The 13,949-nt window shown below is 42.5% G+C and overlaps 1 protein-coding gene across 1 annotated transcript; it reads left to right on the top strand.

Moving 5' to 3' along the window:
* The first annotated feature begins 11,336 nt into the window (after positions 1 to 11,336).
* Positions 11,337 to 13,465, top strand: LOC111752819 (protein FAM90A27P-like). The gene is made up of 3 exons (XM_064274174.1): positions 11,337 to 11,431; positions 11,895 to 12,003; positions 12,671 to 13,465. Exons 1-3 carry the CDS (start codon positions 11,337 to 11,339, stop codon positions 13,463 to 13,465), a joined length of 999 nt encoding a protein of 332 aa, XP_064130244.1.
* The last annotated feature ends 484 nt before the right edge of the window (positions 13,466 to 13,949 follow it).

Here is a 13,949-nt window from a genome sequence, read left to right as displayed (position 1 = left end):
GGAAAGCAATTCTCAATGAAGTGCTTCAGTCGTTCTGTCTTGTTTGTGACATTGTCCCTTTCTACCTAAAAGAAGTAAGAGTCGCAATTTGTGGGTGGCAGTGACATTTGAAGGCAGAACAGGGAAGGACTGTGTCTAAATAAGTCCCAAATGAGCAGGAACCAAGAGGATGCCTTTTGAGATTGTTTCTAGGGGTGGATTCAGAATGGGAGCAGAGGATGTGGCTTGGAGGTCCTTTTGTGACCCATCGAGGGTCTCCATCTTGTCTCCTGTGGGTCCAGGAGGAAAGGCCAGGACTCCATGTTCTGATCCTGGCCAGAGAGAGCCTGAGCTAGGATAGGAGGCCCTTCAGCTCCTGTTCCTTAAATTGGACACTTACTTCAGGAAACACATTCAAGCCAACTCAATTTAGGAATCCCAGCTTACTTGCCAGTGCCCTCCTCTGTGTCTTTGACTCATGCTCCATCTTCTCATCTCTTCAGTCTCACAGCACACAAGCACCTCCCACCCTACTCTGTTGTCCTTCATGAATGGTCTCTGCCTATTTAACTCAGTCTGAGTTCATTTTCCCTTTCACTTCTCTTCATGCACTCAACTCCCGTCCACATCCCCCCATTATACAGTGAGTATCTGAGAGATCCCAGTAGACTGTGTATGGTCAGATGCATTGCAAACTTGTGTCCTTGATGGTCTGAGAGTGGTAGAAATATCAGTACTGTTGTACCCAGTGCTTCATGTCTGGGAAGAAGTGTTGAGTGTAAGACCTTGTTGGTTAGTACCTGGCACTGTCCGTACCCACGTCAGGCTCTACCACTTTAGTCCCATAAGAATGTTTTGGCCCTTTCATTTTACTTTACTTCCCTCTTTCATTGAATTTCTTTTTCCCTAGTAGGTGTTTTGGGTTCCTAATTTTCCTAGACATTGCCAGCATAGTCTCAGTTGTCTATGGGCAGAAGGCAGGCCACGTGTTGCCTGGGGTGGGGTCCAAGGCAGGCTTCTTTCCCCCAGGTTCAATTTGATTACACCTAGGAACCTGTATATACCATTTGGATCACTGGACACGTGGCGAGGGTGGTGAAGAACCGTCTGTTGAACACAGGAAGGCTCAGTCTCAGCTTGTTTACCATCACCATGGAAATCCCCCCAGAAACCATTGGCAGAGCTTGGAAAAGGGCACTGGCAAATGATGGGGGAATCTAGGACTGGGAGATGGCCCAGCAATTCTAAAGTGCACTATTGCATGCATTTTAAGCTCTGAAGTCACCTCTCATCAAGGACTCTGGAATTTAGTACACTTGAGAAGAAAGCAAGACAGATCAGAAACCCAGATTATGACAGTTGTGGCAGGGTCACTCAACCAGCTTGCTGGGTTCTACAGTTCCCTTCCAACTGGTTAAGATGATGAACAAACCTTTGTCATTGAGTTCCTCCTGTGTCTGTGTCTTTTGTGGGACATGTCCTGATTTTACTCATCCAGAGATCGATTATAGGTGAGAGTAGGGGGCAGGATTCTGTTGGGAGGTGGCCTGATTCTCTCTCCCCTTTGACTCTTCAACATGCACACAACTCCCATACATTTTTCCCTGTGGCCCAGTGCCCATCTGTGAGATCTGAGTGGACTGTGTAAGGTCAGATGGCTTGGGAACTTGTATCCCAGAAATTCTGAGGAAGGCAGATTGCCAGTTCTCTTATGTCCAGTGTTACATGTCTTGGAATAAGCATGGATCCTACAGGTTTTGTTGCCAGGCCCTGGCACCTTCCCCACCCACATCTAGCTCTACCACCTTGATCTCATAGGAATGTTTGGGTCCCTCCATTCATGCTTTATCTCCCTTCTTCCATTGGTTTCCTTCTGCTAGTAGGTATGTCAGTTCTCTATTTTCCTAGATGTTGCCAGCATTCTGAGGTTCTGAAGGGCTTAAGGAGAGTCCACTTCTTGGTTAGCATCAAAGGCCTGGAGCACAGGACATGACAGTCTTGGTAGGGACACAGAGTTGTCTTGGTAGGCTCTGTAGTTCCTTTCAACCTGATATTAGGATGGTATGCAAGCCTTTGTCATTCAGTTGTTCCTGTGTCTGTGGCCTTTGTTGGATACATCCAATCGTTCCCATCTGGGAACACATCAGATGTGGACGGGAGAGTCAATTGGGAGGTAGAACGTGGAAAGGTTATGGCTGATAGGTCCAATGTGGTGTGGGTTATGAGGTATCATACTAGGTGGTCTCCAGGGTGGAGAACAGATGAAGGCGATGGCCTGTATTGAAGGTCACTTTGCAGTGTGTGCAGGGATTCCGCCACTGATCTTGAGAGGCTGGGAAGAAAGCCCAGGATCCCAGGGCCTGTTTCTGGCCAGAGAGCCTGAGTGCAGTTGGGAACCCATTCAACTTCCATTACTTCAGCTGGGCCCTTCCTTCCAGAAGCCCATTCAAACCCAACTTTTTTTTTTAGGACTCTCCACTTACCTACCAGCTCTCTCACCTGATCTCAGCCTCTGACTCAGGTTTCCATCTCTCATGTCTTCAGCCAAACACCACTTACACTTCACACCTGCTCCATCGTAGGGTTTCTAACTTACAAAGAGGCTCTGCGCACTAACTGAACCTGAGGTTGTTCCCCTCCTATTCAACATGTTTAACTCACATAGGAGAGAAACCATATATTTGTAATGGCCATTGAAGGGCCTTCAGATTTCATTCATGATTTAGGCAACATATGCTAATTCATACTGACCAGAAGTAATATAAATGTCATCAATATAGGAAACTCTTTAGGCAATGCTCTCACATTAGATAATATGAAATTTACTCACACGGGAATAAAATCATAAAAAAGTGAGCCATGTACGAAAGCTATAAGAGAATATTGTGACCTTAGACAACATGGAAGAACTCACACTCTACAGGAACTCTATGTTAGTAATCACTGTGAAAGAGAGTTCAGTGACTATACCAACACTTTCACAATAGAGAGAAACCATAAATGTCAGACATGTGTGAAAGCACTTATTCAAGTTTTCATCTTGGAGAATAAGAAAGAAATCATATAGGAGAGAAGCTCTATGTTTGTAATCATTGTGGAAGGGCGTATAGTTACTATGCAATCCTTCAACAACATGAATTGATTTATAGTGGGGAGAAACCATATAAATGTCAGCCATGGGGTAGAGCATTTAATAAAAGTGCTAGCTTTCAAGAATGTGTGAGAAGTCATGCTGGAGAGGTACCTATAAATACAATGAATGTGAAGAAGCCCTTAGACAAAGCTCCCAAGTTTGTATACACAGAGAACTCACACAGGGGTGACACACTATATCTGTCATCAGCTCTCACCTTTATACACGCCAGACTACTCATACAATACAGACATCCTATTTTTGTAATAGAAGAGGTTGAACCTTTACCAGAAAGTTTCCATTTTACCTCCCAGAGAATTCACATGGAGAGAAACCCTACTTCTGTAAGACCTGTGGAAGAATCTTCATCTGGAGTTCCAGCATTGGCATACACAAGAAACTCAGAGTAGGAATAAATCTTGAAAAAGTAAAGAAGGCAGGAAAGTCTTTGCGAGGAGTAACAAGCTGCTTGGGGAGCACCAGATAATTCATACTGCAAAGAAAATGCTATGAAATAAACGTGGAATTCTCATTACTCATGGAACAACACGTTTGGGACATGAGAGAATCCCCAGATGTACAAAAGACTGTCAGTGCAATGAATGAATGAAAGTCTACAGTAATCACTCTTCCCTAAGTCAGCACTTAAGATGTCACATTGATGAAATACTAATTCTACAGTCCAAGTGAAAAAGCCTTCATCCCGGAGTTCACTTTAGAAAACTCATACTGGGAGAGGTGGGTTCAAGATGGTGGAGTAGTCAGACGCTTCCTGTGGTCCCTCTTACAACAAAGATCTGAAAAAACAAGTGTATCGATTATATATGACAATGTAGGAACCCTGAACATCAAAGGCAACATTGTGGAATTGTACTCAGAGACAGGGGGAGAGAGAGGGGGTACAAAAGCAGTAAGGATTTGCCAGACCTGACCTGGCTTGAACTGGTACCCTGCAGGCTGGGATCAGCGGGCAGCAACATTGAGGCAATACAAAGAAAGCTCATGCTAGGAAAATCCTCAACAAGAATTTTCAGCATGCAATTGAGGTAAGAAATCAGATCTCTGTTCAATGCCTAATTATTATAAATACATACCATAAAGATACAGAATGGTAAAATGCTTTTAGAAATCATGAATATAGTACTTGGTAAAAAAAACAGCAAAAACAAATTAAACCACTTCAAGTACTTGCAGATACGTAGACACTAGCAGTTCTTGAAAAATGGATTATGTTGGTAGATATCTTAAAAAACAGGAAACATTGTGTTGAGTAATAATGGGCAATTTTTCTTCTAATGTTCTTGCTGTCATTGTTGATCTCGTGGACACTTTTTATTTTTATGCGTATCTAAACATAATTACAAAGATTGGGGTCAGTCAGAAAATAAATGTAGATGCTAGTGAAAGGCTGAGAACGCAATGTGGTGCATGTCTTCTATTTTCTTAGTTTTAAAAGTGTACATGTATGGGAAAGATGAATGGATACATGGAAAAATAAATGTTCTGTGACTAAATACCCATGTTGCATTTATTTCTGATGCTTAAAATGTCCTCTGATATTGCCCTCGTAACTTAAAAGGGAATGAAAGTTCCATCTTTAAGAGGAAACACATTTGTCAGCCCTGATGGATTTTGAGCACCTTGGCAGAAACATCACCAGAATTCGGGGTCAGAAAATGGGTCATTTTCTACGTTTAGATTTGTTTTCCATGGAATATTTTCTCCCTCAAAAACACAGAGGTGTCTGAGAGAATGAATACGTGGGAGACCTTTGCAGACATGGAGAGAGTCTCGTTTTCTGAATGCCACAGAACTGGTGGGGCTGAATACAGTAACTCAGGCGTATTGAATCACGCAGCTGTACTCCTTTGATATCTATTAAGCAAACATTTTCTACAAATGCCCACTGTTTGCACTGGATGAAATGAACCTGAAAAAGAACATTCTGAGGAAATAAATATTTGAAAGGGTAGATTCCATTCTGTAAGTGAAACTTTCATGAAAGCTGGCCAGGGAGAGGGTTGGAGCTGCATCATAAGTTCTCGCCCCTCTCAGAATAATTCCTTTTCTTGCTTTGCTGTAGGATTTCTTATAACCTTGAGACCTATTAAGGAATAAATTGTTTGAGATATGCTTTTCGAGGACTTACAAAGCACTTCAAGTAGGTTGCAACGTATATGATGTGTGCATATCTATAGCATCATGTGATCCTAAAGGGGATTGTGACTCAGGTATGTTTAGGAATCCTCGGCATAAATGATTCATGTAGGAGAAGCATCATGGGTCTAGCGTAGGCTGCAAGACAGGTTCTTCAGCAAGTGTTACAGATGCTGCTGCCAAGCAAGGTGTGAAGTCAAGAATATTGTAGGAAACTGGGGAGGAAATTTCCCTACAATCCTGAGTCATGAGTGAATACCGCAAATTTTATTTTGCAGTTTATTTTTATTTTGTACTTTATCTAAAGTATCTTATTAACTTACTCATCAAATGTTCAATTTGTTAGCAGGTATTTGTTGAGGGTCTTTGATATTTCAGATCCTGACTTTTTTGTGGTGCTTAAGTAGAAATGATACAATGTCTCTATCTTCAGAGAACTTACATTCTAGTATGGGCAATAAAAGTAAATTGCAAAATAAAATGTCTGATATTGAAAGGTTAAAGTGGATAAATTATTACAGATTGTTTAAATGTGTGTCAAAAGTAATAATCTAGCTGTTGTAATGGTGACTACCAGGAGAGATCTGTAAAAATGATAGACACATGGCCTATCTAACATAAGGCATTTTTTTATGCAAAGATGTGTGTGATTGAACTCTTTTCATGCGGAGTCAAAATCATTCTTTGAGGAAGTTGATTTTGTTCTCAAATCTTCAGAGCAGAAAGAATTTATGTCCAAGGAATCACCTGTGGCCAATATAGAATGAGAGCAGTGAATAGAGAGGACTGCTCATGATGCCTCTGAAGGAGTGAAGGGGAGGATTAATGGTCCAGTGCAGATGGGAAAAGTGGGCAGGTTTGTGATGCACTTTGGAGCCTGAGGTGACAAGGAGTGCTGGTGGATTACTGGTGAAAATGGGGCACAGCATCATACCATCTTGTTGCCTGTAGGTGTGAGTGCAAGGTCAGTTTCCAATTGGGTGCCCCTGCCCCCAGGGAGGGATGAAGTGGAAGTCTGACTCACACTGCCTTGTTATAGCAGGGTGGGTTGGTGCTTCATTCTCACTGTGCCACCCTGATACCAAGAGAGGGGAAAGCAGAAGAAAGCACCTTTCCTGGGTCCATCGTGATTTACTTTGTTGATGGTAGGTGGGGACGGATGCTCAAATGCCCAGCAACCGTCTCTGACTCATGGAAGAAATGGGATTGTAGACCTGTTTTGCAGTGTCATGTTCAAATTCATTGCTGCTGGTTGGGTGTGGAGGTTCAACTTCATGGAGTTCCTTAGCGATGACAGATGGGAGAAACCTGGTGCTTTTATTAGCCCTGACTTGTTCCATTTTGTTCTGTATTGCTATAAGAATGAGGTAAAATTTAAGTTCCCCGTGGAGCCCCCTGACCCTATGTGACTAAAGAAGAAAAAAAAAAAGACTTCTACCTGATTCAGATGGCAAAGGCATGGAAGATTACCTGCTTGCTATGTGACTTAGACTATGTTAGTCGGGAGAAGCATTACAGTAGCCCTGCTTTCCAGCCTGCCGATCTTGGGTTCGCAAGACCCTTGTGTTACATGAGTCAGGAGAAATCTCTTTCCAGCCTCACGGACTTGGGACATTACAATCTCTAACAACTGTGTGAGCCATTTCCTTGTTAAAAATCTCTCTCTCTCTCTCTATTTATATGTTTTCCTGGTTTTGCTTCTCTAGAGAATCTAGCCTAAGAGAACACCTCAACATAAAGAAAGTAAAAATCCTCACAAGTAGACCAATAAGCAACATCCTGATAAACAGAGAAAATAGTGAAGTTGTTAAGCATTTCATTTAACTTGGATCCAGAATCAATGCCCATGGAAACAGCAGGCAAGAACTCAAGTGATACATTGTATTAGGCAAATCTGCTGCAAATGACCTCTTGAAAGTGTTAAAAAACAAAGATGTCCCTTTGAGGACTAAGGTGCACCTGACCCATGCTGTGGTGCTTCAATCATCTCACATGCATGGAAAAGCTGCAGAATGAATAAGAAAGACGGAAGGAGAATTGATGCCTTTGAATTGGCATTGAATATCAAGTATACCATGAACTGACAGAATTGCTAACAAATTTGTCTTGGAAGAAGCACAGCCAGAAGCAAGGATTTCAAGACTTTGTCTCACATAGTTTAGACATACCATCAGGAGGGAGTAGTCCCTGGAAAAGACATGATACTTGATAAAGCGGAGGGTCAGGGAAAAAGACATTCAAGAAAATGGATTGATACAGTGCTTGCCACAATGGACTCAAGTATGCAAGAATTGTGAGCATGGTGCAGGATGGGGCACTTCTTCACTTTGTTGTATATGGGGCAGGTATGAGTTGGAACTGACTTGACACCTAACCACAACGGCAACATGTATTTGCTTATTTCACATAAGTAGGATCATACAGTGTTTGTCCATTTGAAAGCCAGAGACTAATGGATAGAATATACTGCCCCTAAACAGACCTTCACGTATAATAAATTCTGAAATGTCAGAGTTGGTTTTGCACATCTGTAAGGTAATAACTACTCCCTAATGTTGGATGGGCGCTCTGGTGGCACAGTTTTAATAGCTCGGCTGTTATCCAAGTGTCAGCAGTTGGAATCTACCAGCCACTCCTTGGAAACTCTATGATACAGTTCTATTCTGTCCTATATGTTGGCTATGAGTAGGAATGGACTGGGTGGCAACGGGTTTGGTTTTTTTGGTTGTTAATCTTGGACGAGAACAAATGTAATCTTATGCCTGTCTTTCATGTTTTGTAAACATATATCTGAAATGTATCAAGGGCTATGTATAGAATTGGAAAAATATAGGCATGCATTAGAAAATTTAGAGTAAAAATTTCATGTGTTCAGGGCTTGGAAGATTTTTAAAAATTATAAATAAAAACTACAGCTGCTAAAAATAACCTGCAAATCTTAAAGAACGTATTGACAAATTAGATGCTTAGATTACAGTGATTGAATTAGATTAACAAGATTAGGTAAATGTCATTGGATTAATTTATATTGAATTTGATTGGATTGATTGCCTTAGAGTGAATGGTTTACATTACATGGGAGGGATCTAAAGATGTGATTAGATCCCTTGAGACTGGAACTCAAGAATTACCTCTGGATTAAAAAAGAAAACAAAACAAAACTGAATGAAAAAACTAAAGAAAACAATCAAAGCCATTGGAGTGGAGTCAGTTCCGTCTCATAGTGACTATATAGGATATTGGATAACTGCCCCATAGGGTTTCCAAAGAGCAGCTGGTGGATTTGAACTCTCTTTAACTTGGACTCCATCTTCTCATCTCTTCAGCCTGGCAAAGCCCAAGAACCTGCCCACCCTACCCCACTGTCCCCTCTCAAAGGCCTCCGCCCTTCCAACTCATCGTGAATCAATCTTCTCTTTGATTCCTTATCATGTACTCAACTCATGTCCATATCCTGCTGTGGCCAGGTGCCTATCTATGAGATCCAAATAGACTGTGTAGGGTCAGGTGTCTTGAGAACTTGTGTCCTCGAAGGTCTGAGGAGGGCAGATTGTCAGTAGTCATGTGCCCAGTGTTACCTGCCTGGGAGGAAGCCTGGACCCTATGACCTTGGTGGCCAGGACCTGGCACTGTCCCCACAAACATCCAGCTCTACCATCTTGGTCCCAAATGAATGTCTGGGCGCTTCCTTTCACACTTTCCCTCCCTTCTTCCTTTGGATTCCTTCTCTAGCTAGTAGCTGCTTCGGGGTCCAGATTTTTGTTTTTTTTTCTTACACTGGGAATCTTAAACAACAAATTAACAAATTAGATGATTAGATAACGGTAATTCTATTAGGTTAAGTTGATCAGGTAAAAGTGATTGGATTAAGTCCAATTGAATTATTGACTGATTGCGTTAGATTGAGTGAATTACATTACACGGGATCCCATCTCAAGATTTAATTAGATCAAGTGAGATTGGGTTATGTTGGACTCATTGAATGTGATTGGGTTGGATTGATTGGGTTAAAGAGCTTACAAATCACATGACGTTGAGACAACATAAAAGCTTGCGAGTCTGTCATTCTTGGTCAGTTGCGTCTGGTCTTCTCTCCAGGTTTGTGGCCTCGTCTCCTGGCTAACTAGCCCATCCAGAGTCTTTGGGAAGGAATCTTACTCCCTATTTTCGAAACACCCTCAGAGTGACCTTTCCTCAGAAGTCCTGGAAATTGCACCACGGAGTTGTCCCGGTAACCATCTATTGAGGATCCGTTGACAGACAGCCAAAGACAGCTGGGCTTCAGGTTAGTCTTTTTTCTTTTTTTAAATTTTAGTTCTTTTCAATGCTCAGAGGAATAGTACTTGTGAAAATCTATAGCAGTTTGACTCTTGGTGTTGAGTAAATATTCCACAGCATTTTAAAGACTGATAAAATGCATGATTCTGAATTCTAATTATTACATTAAGATTTGAGTTTCAAATTAAAGATATTCCAATGCCCTGTCTATGATAGTGGATGAGCAGGTGTAGAGTCCTGGTAGTTTTGCCAAAATAATTAAAAGACTAAATAATTCTATTATACGTTCTTAAAAAAAAAATTAATGTAAATTCATTGAGCATTTATTAGAAACAAGTTATAAAGTGAGATGATGAAGGTAAACCACTAAGCAAAACAGTCCAGGTCATCAACCATAAAGGTCCCAATCTACTAGGAGAGACAATAATTTATGTGTTCATTCATCATTGGAAATTGCCTCCTCTCATGTAAAAGGCGAAGTCTTCGTATTGCAGTAGTTAAGCATTGGGCAGCTAACCCCAAGGTGGGCAGTTGGCATCCACCAGCTGTTCCTTCGCGACCCTATGGGGCAGGTCTACTCTGTCCTATAGAGTTGCTATGAGTTGGAATCGACTGAACTGCAACATGTAAAAGGTGGAAATTTTAGCTTTTAAGAAAAGAACATTATTTCCCAGACTTTTCTATACATTTGACAAAGAACAGACATAGTATTCCCATAGCCTTCTATGCTTTTGTAAGTCTGGGGAAACTTTGGCTGTTTTTTCCTAATATAGTTGGTTATGCTGAGGTATAAAAATCAGAATCAGGCATTCAATGGTGCAAATCCTGATTCAGTAAATATGTGTCAAGAGTTTTGTCTGAGGGAGGCTCCCTTTGTGGGAGGAGGTAATCATGGCAGAGAATGAGATCATGTTGCAAGTAGAGAAAGATGATTTAGGTTTGACTTAGTGAGCAGAGAGGCACCTTCATACCCACTGGGAGAAGAAGGTCCATGAGGAATTTCGTCTCCATTCATGTAAGATATTTTCCTTATCTTGTGACTCAGGAAACCAAAAATCACTTTCCGAGGAAGACTGGCCTGAAGCTTCAAGGAGGTGAGGCAGACTGCAGTTAATTACACCTAGCATCAGCCCCACAGACCCCATAAAGCCCAGACCATGAAGAGGCAATGGAGAGGACCGGTTGCGCAGAGGGATCCCCAACCAGAGCAGGAGGATCCCAGGGTAAGTGGAGGCTTGGACCTCCCAGGAACCAGAAGGGCTGCATGGATTCTAGAGAGATGGTTGCAACATATAACCTTCTATGTTCTTAACTCAATTGTTCTTTCTCATTCAAGGCTGGTCTGGTTTGTGACATTCTCACCTGGTTAATTAGCCCATTAGTAGTTTTCAGGGGCAATCTTTCTCCCTATTTAGTGTCCTTTCCAGCCTAGTGTTTGTCAGTTTCTGGAAATCTGGCTCATAAACCTCATCCTTAGACTCTCCAGTTGTTCCTCCCAGTTCCATGCTCTGACACGAGCAGGACCATAATCTCCTGAAATTCCTTACACTTATCGGGCCATGTGCAGATGTTCCCTCCAGCAAAACAAGACCTAACTATTAAAATATGATATTATCTTGACCTTTGAAAGCTGCCTGTTATTTTTGCTGAGTCACCAAGCACCCTTCTTCTCTACCCACAGAGGAAGTGCAAGAACTGTGGAGCCTTTGGGCACACAACAAGAAGTAAGAGGTGCCCCATAAAGTGCTGGAGTGGGGCCACAGTACCCTAGGCCTTGGGCTTGGAAAAAATGAAGAAGGAGAACCTGGAGCCGAAGAAGCCCCAGAAGCCTCAGACCCTTTGGCCCTTTAACAACTTGGAAAGAGAGAAGGAACAAAGACAAAGGTGAGAAACACGGAAAGTCCTTGAATATTAAAGTAGATGATGTGTTTTCATGTCTATGGTGTGTGCCCAGCCATCTCCAGAGAAGGACAGGGTAACTGCAGAGAAATAGCCAAGAGCTCAATACTCTCCAGGTGTCCACATTCAGGAGATAATTCTAGTCCTGGACAATCACTAAGGGTTGGGGCTGGGGCATATCTTGGAAGTTTGCACATGGTAGGGACAAAACAGCAGACTCTATCTTGAAGTACAGAACGGACAAATCTAGGGGGCTGAATGAGTTTGGAGGATGAATCTGAGGTGAGGGAATAGGCAGCCTTGGAAAAGATCACAGTGATTCAATATCCCCCTCGTCCCAAAACCATAAATCCATGAATAGGACTGGGCCCCTGGAATACTAATCCTAGATTGGGACAATAAGTTGGGGCATGTCCACTTAACAGGTTTTTTTCTGTTTTCCAATCAGGGAAGAAGAGCATGAGAGGAAAGCTCTGCTCCAGAAATTTCCCAAGAGACCCAAGGAGAAAGAGCAGCAAAATTGGAAGGAATCGACAGAATCTTGTGACTACTTGAGGGTGAGTCAACTGGGTTCCCCACTCTATTTCTCTTCCGTGTAGGCTTGATTTTCTTCACTCCCATGCCCCTTCTGTGACAAGTGCTTTGTAATTCTATTCTGGCCTACAGGATTCCAAATTTTCTGTATACATTTCAGGGGCCATTTTCCCTTTGCTTCTTTGTTTTTGTAATATTTCTTGCATGCCTACCAAAAACACGCTAGTGGGAGCATTTCCGTGCATAGGTGTAAGTGATTTAGTCAGATGCCTTCCAAGAGGTAGACTCGCACATGGGAAAATCTGCATCTTTTAAGTTGTGTTACTTATTTCCAAATATCTCTTGAAAACACATTAGCCATCCATCCGTCTTCAAAAGACCTGTAGCCATGTCCACTCCATAGAAGTCTGTAGGAAAGGGCTTATTCTATATTATTAAGCAAGACAGGATATTACAAAAATTTACAGTTTTCAGCCTGATGGGAACAATATATCCAGCTGATATTATAGTTTATTTCCCCTGAGCCTAACTGAGTTCGGGTACCTCTTCCTATACAAAGAGACTGCCTGTATTTCTTCTACTGTTAGAGAGAAGTTGGTAACTTCCACGTCTTTATGTTTGGTTGATTTTTCTTTTCCACTTGACTTGGAGGAAATCCTAATATATATCCTGTGGTGTCTTCTCCCACAGCATCCTTGCAGGCCCATGCCCGTTCACACTACCAAGACGCGATCTGTCCTGGACTCTGCTCTCAGAAACTGGCCACCTGTAAGGAAACCTGATGGGAAATCCATCTTCCCTGCATGGTCTCCTATGGAAGATCATGATCCAAGTTTCTTCTCATGTCATGGACAAACTAAAGAAGAAGAAGTGGATATCACTGGCTCTTCTCAGCCAGCAACCAAACACTTTGGCCAGGACTCTACCCTCATGGCGAACACAACAGACAACAGATGTGATGCTTGTGCTTATTATGTTTCCCAGGAGGCCTCAAAAACCCTTGCCCTGGGCCATGTCCTCAGCCCCCAGGCACAAGCCCAGGGTCCTGATAGGATCTCAAAATCCAGTCCACAGCCTGCCAGAGGTAGAAGGGGCCAGGACTCTCCACTCAGCATCCAGGCACTAGGAAAAAGATCTGCCCAGACTCCCGAACAGAATTGGTGGAATCCTGCAAAGAAAGCAAAACTCACGACCCTCCAGATCCTGCAGCAGAACAGTCAGAAACCTAAAATGCGAAGCGGCCAGCCTCTGTCCAATACAACTGAATTTAGACCCCAAGGGCCACCCCAAGTCACCAGGGTGACAGACCTCCAGCCTCCACACAGCACATCTCTACTGAATACTGTCGAAGCCAGCCCTATCATTCCACCTGCACTTTCTAACCATGTTCCACGACAGCCACTCAGAATTGTCTTCACAAGACTGGACAATGGACAGTGGAGCTCCAGGTTCAGAACATCTCCCCCCTCTCTCCCTCCTGAGTAGTCTACACCTCTTGTTGAGAGCCCTTGTGTTCTTGAGAAGTGTGAGACACAGTTTCCGGATTCTAGTGAGGCTTCTGGCCTCCTTTTAAGGAGAGTGACTGGGAGTGAGACATCTATGGTTGGAACCCTTAGCCTGAAGCCTCACATGAATTGGTTGTGACTAAATGACCCAAGAGGAGAAAGATGCAGGGAGCAGGGTGTATTTGTTGAATGACATCCTCAGTTGTGGTGTGAGTGCTATGGTGGAATCTTAGGCAATATGGAAAGACAGACATGCTGAGACTGCCTATTTTAATTTTGTATATTAAGTTGTATATAAAAGAGACCATATGCAACAGGCCTATAACAGTTTTTGTAATTTAGTTATTTTGTAAGAAACAAAGTTAATATGGGAGTAAATATTCAATTATAATGTCACTGGAAGCTATGCAATTAAGTGCATTTGGTGTGAAAGTGATTTTGGAAAGACTTAAAGAACCCATCAG

The sequence above is a fragment of the Loxodonta africana genome, chromosome 21 (genome assembly GCF_030014295.1).
Source record: "Loxodonta africana isolate mLoxAfr1 chromosome 21, mLoxAfr1.hap2, whole genome shotgun sequence".
In the NCBI taxonomy this organism is placed as follows: Eukaryota; Metazoa; Chordata; class Mammalia; order Proboscidea; family Elephantidae; genus Loxodonta; species Loxodonta africana.
This window is presented reverse-complemented; position numbering and strand designations above follow the sequence as displayed.

Excerpts from the sequence above, each read along its gene's own strand:
- LOC111752819 (XM_064274174.1), top strand. The coding sequence starts at position 11,337 with ATGAAGAAGGAGAACCTGGAGCCGAAGAAGCCCCAGAAGCCTCAGACC. Across the intron at positions 11,432-11,894 it reads GAGAAGGAACAAAGACAAAG|GGAAGAAGAGCATGAGAGGA; the intron begins GTGAGAAACACG and ends TTTTCCAATCAG. Across the intron at positions 12,004-12,670 it reads AATCTTGTGACTACTTGAGG|CATCCTTGCAGGCCCATGCC; the intron begins GTGAGTCAACTG and ends CTTCTCCCACAG.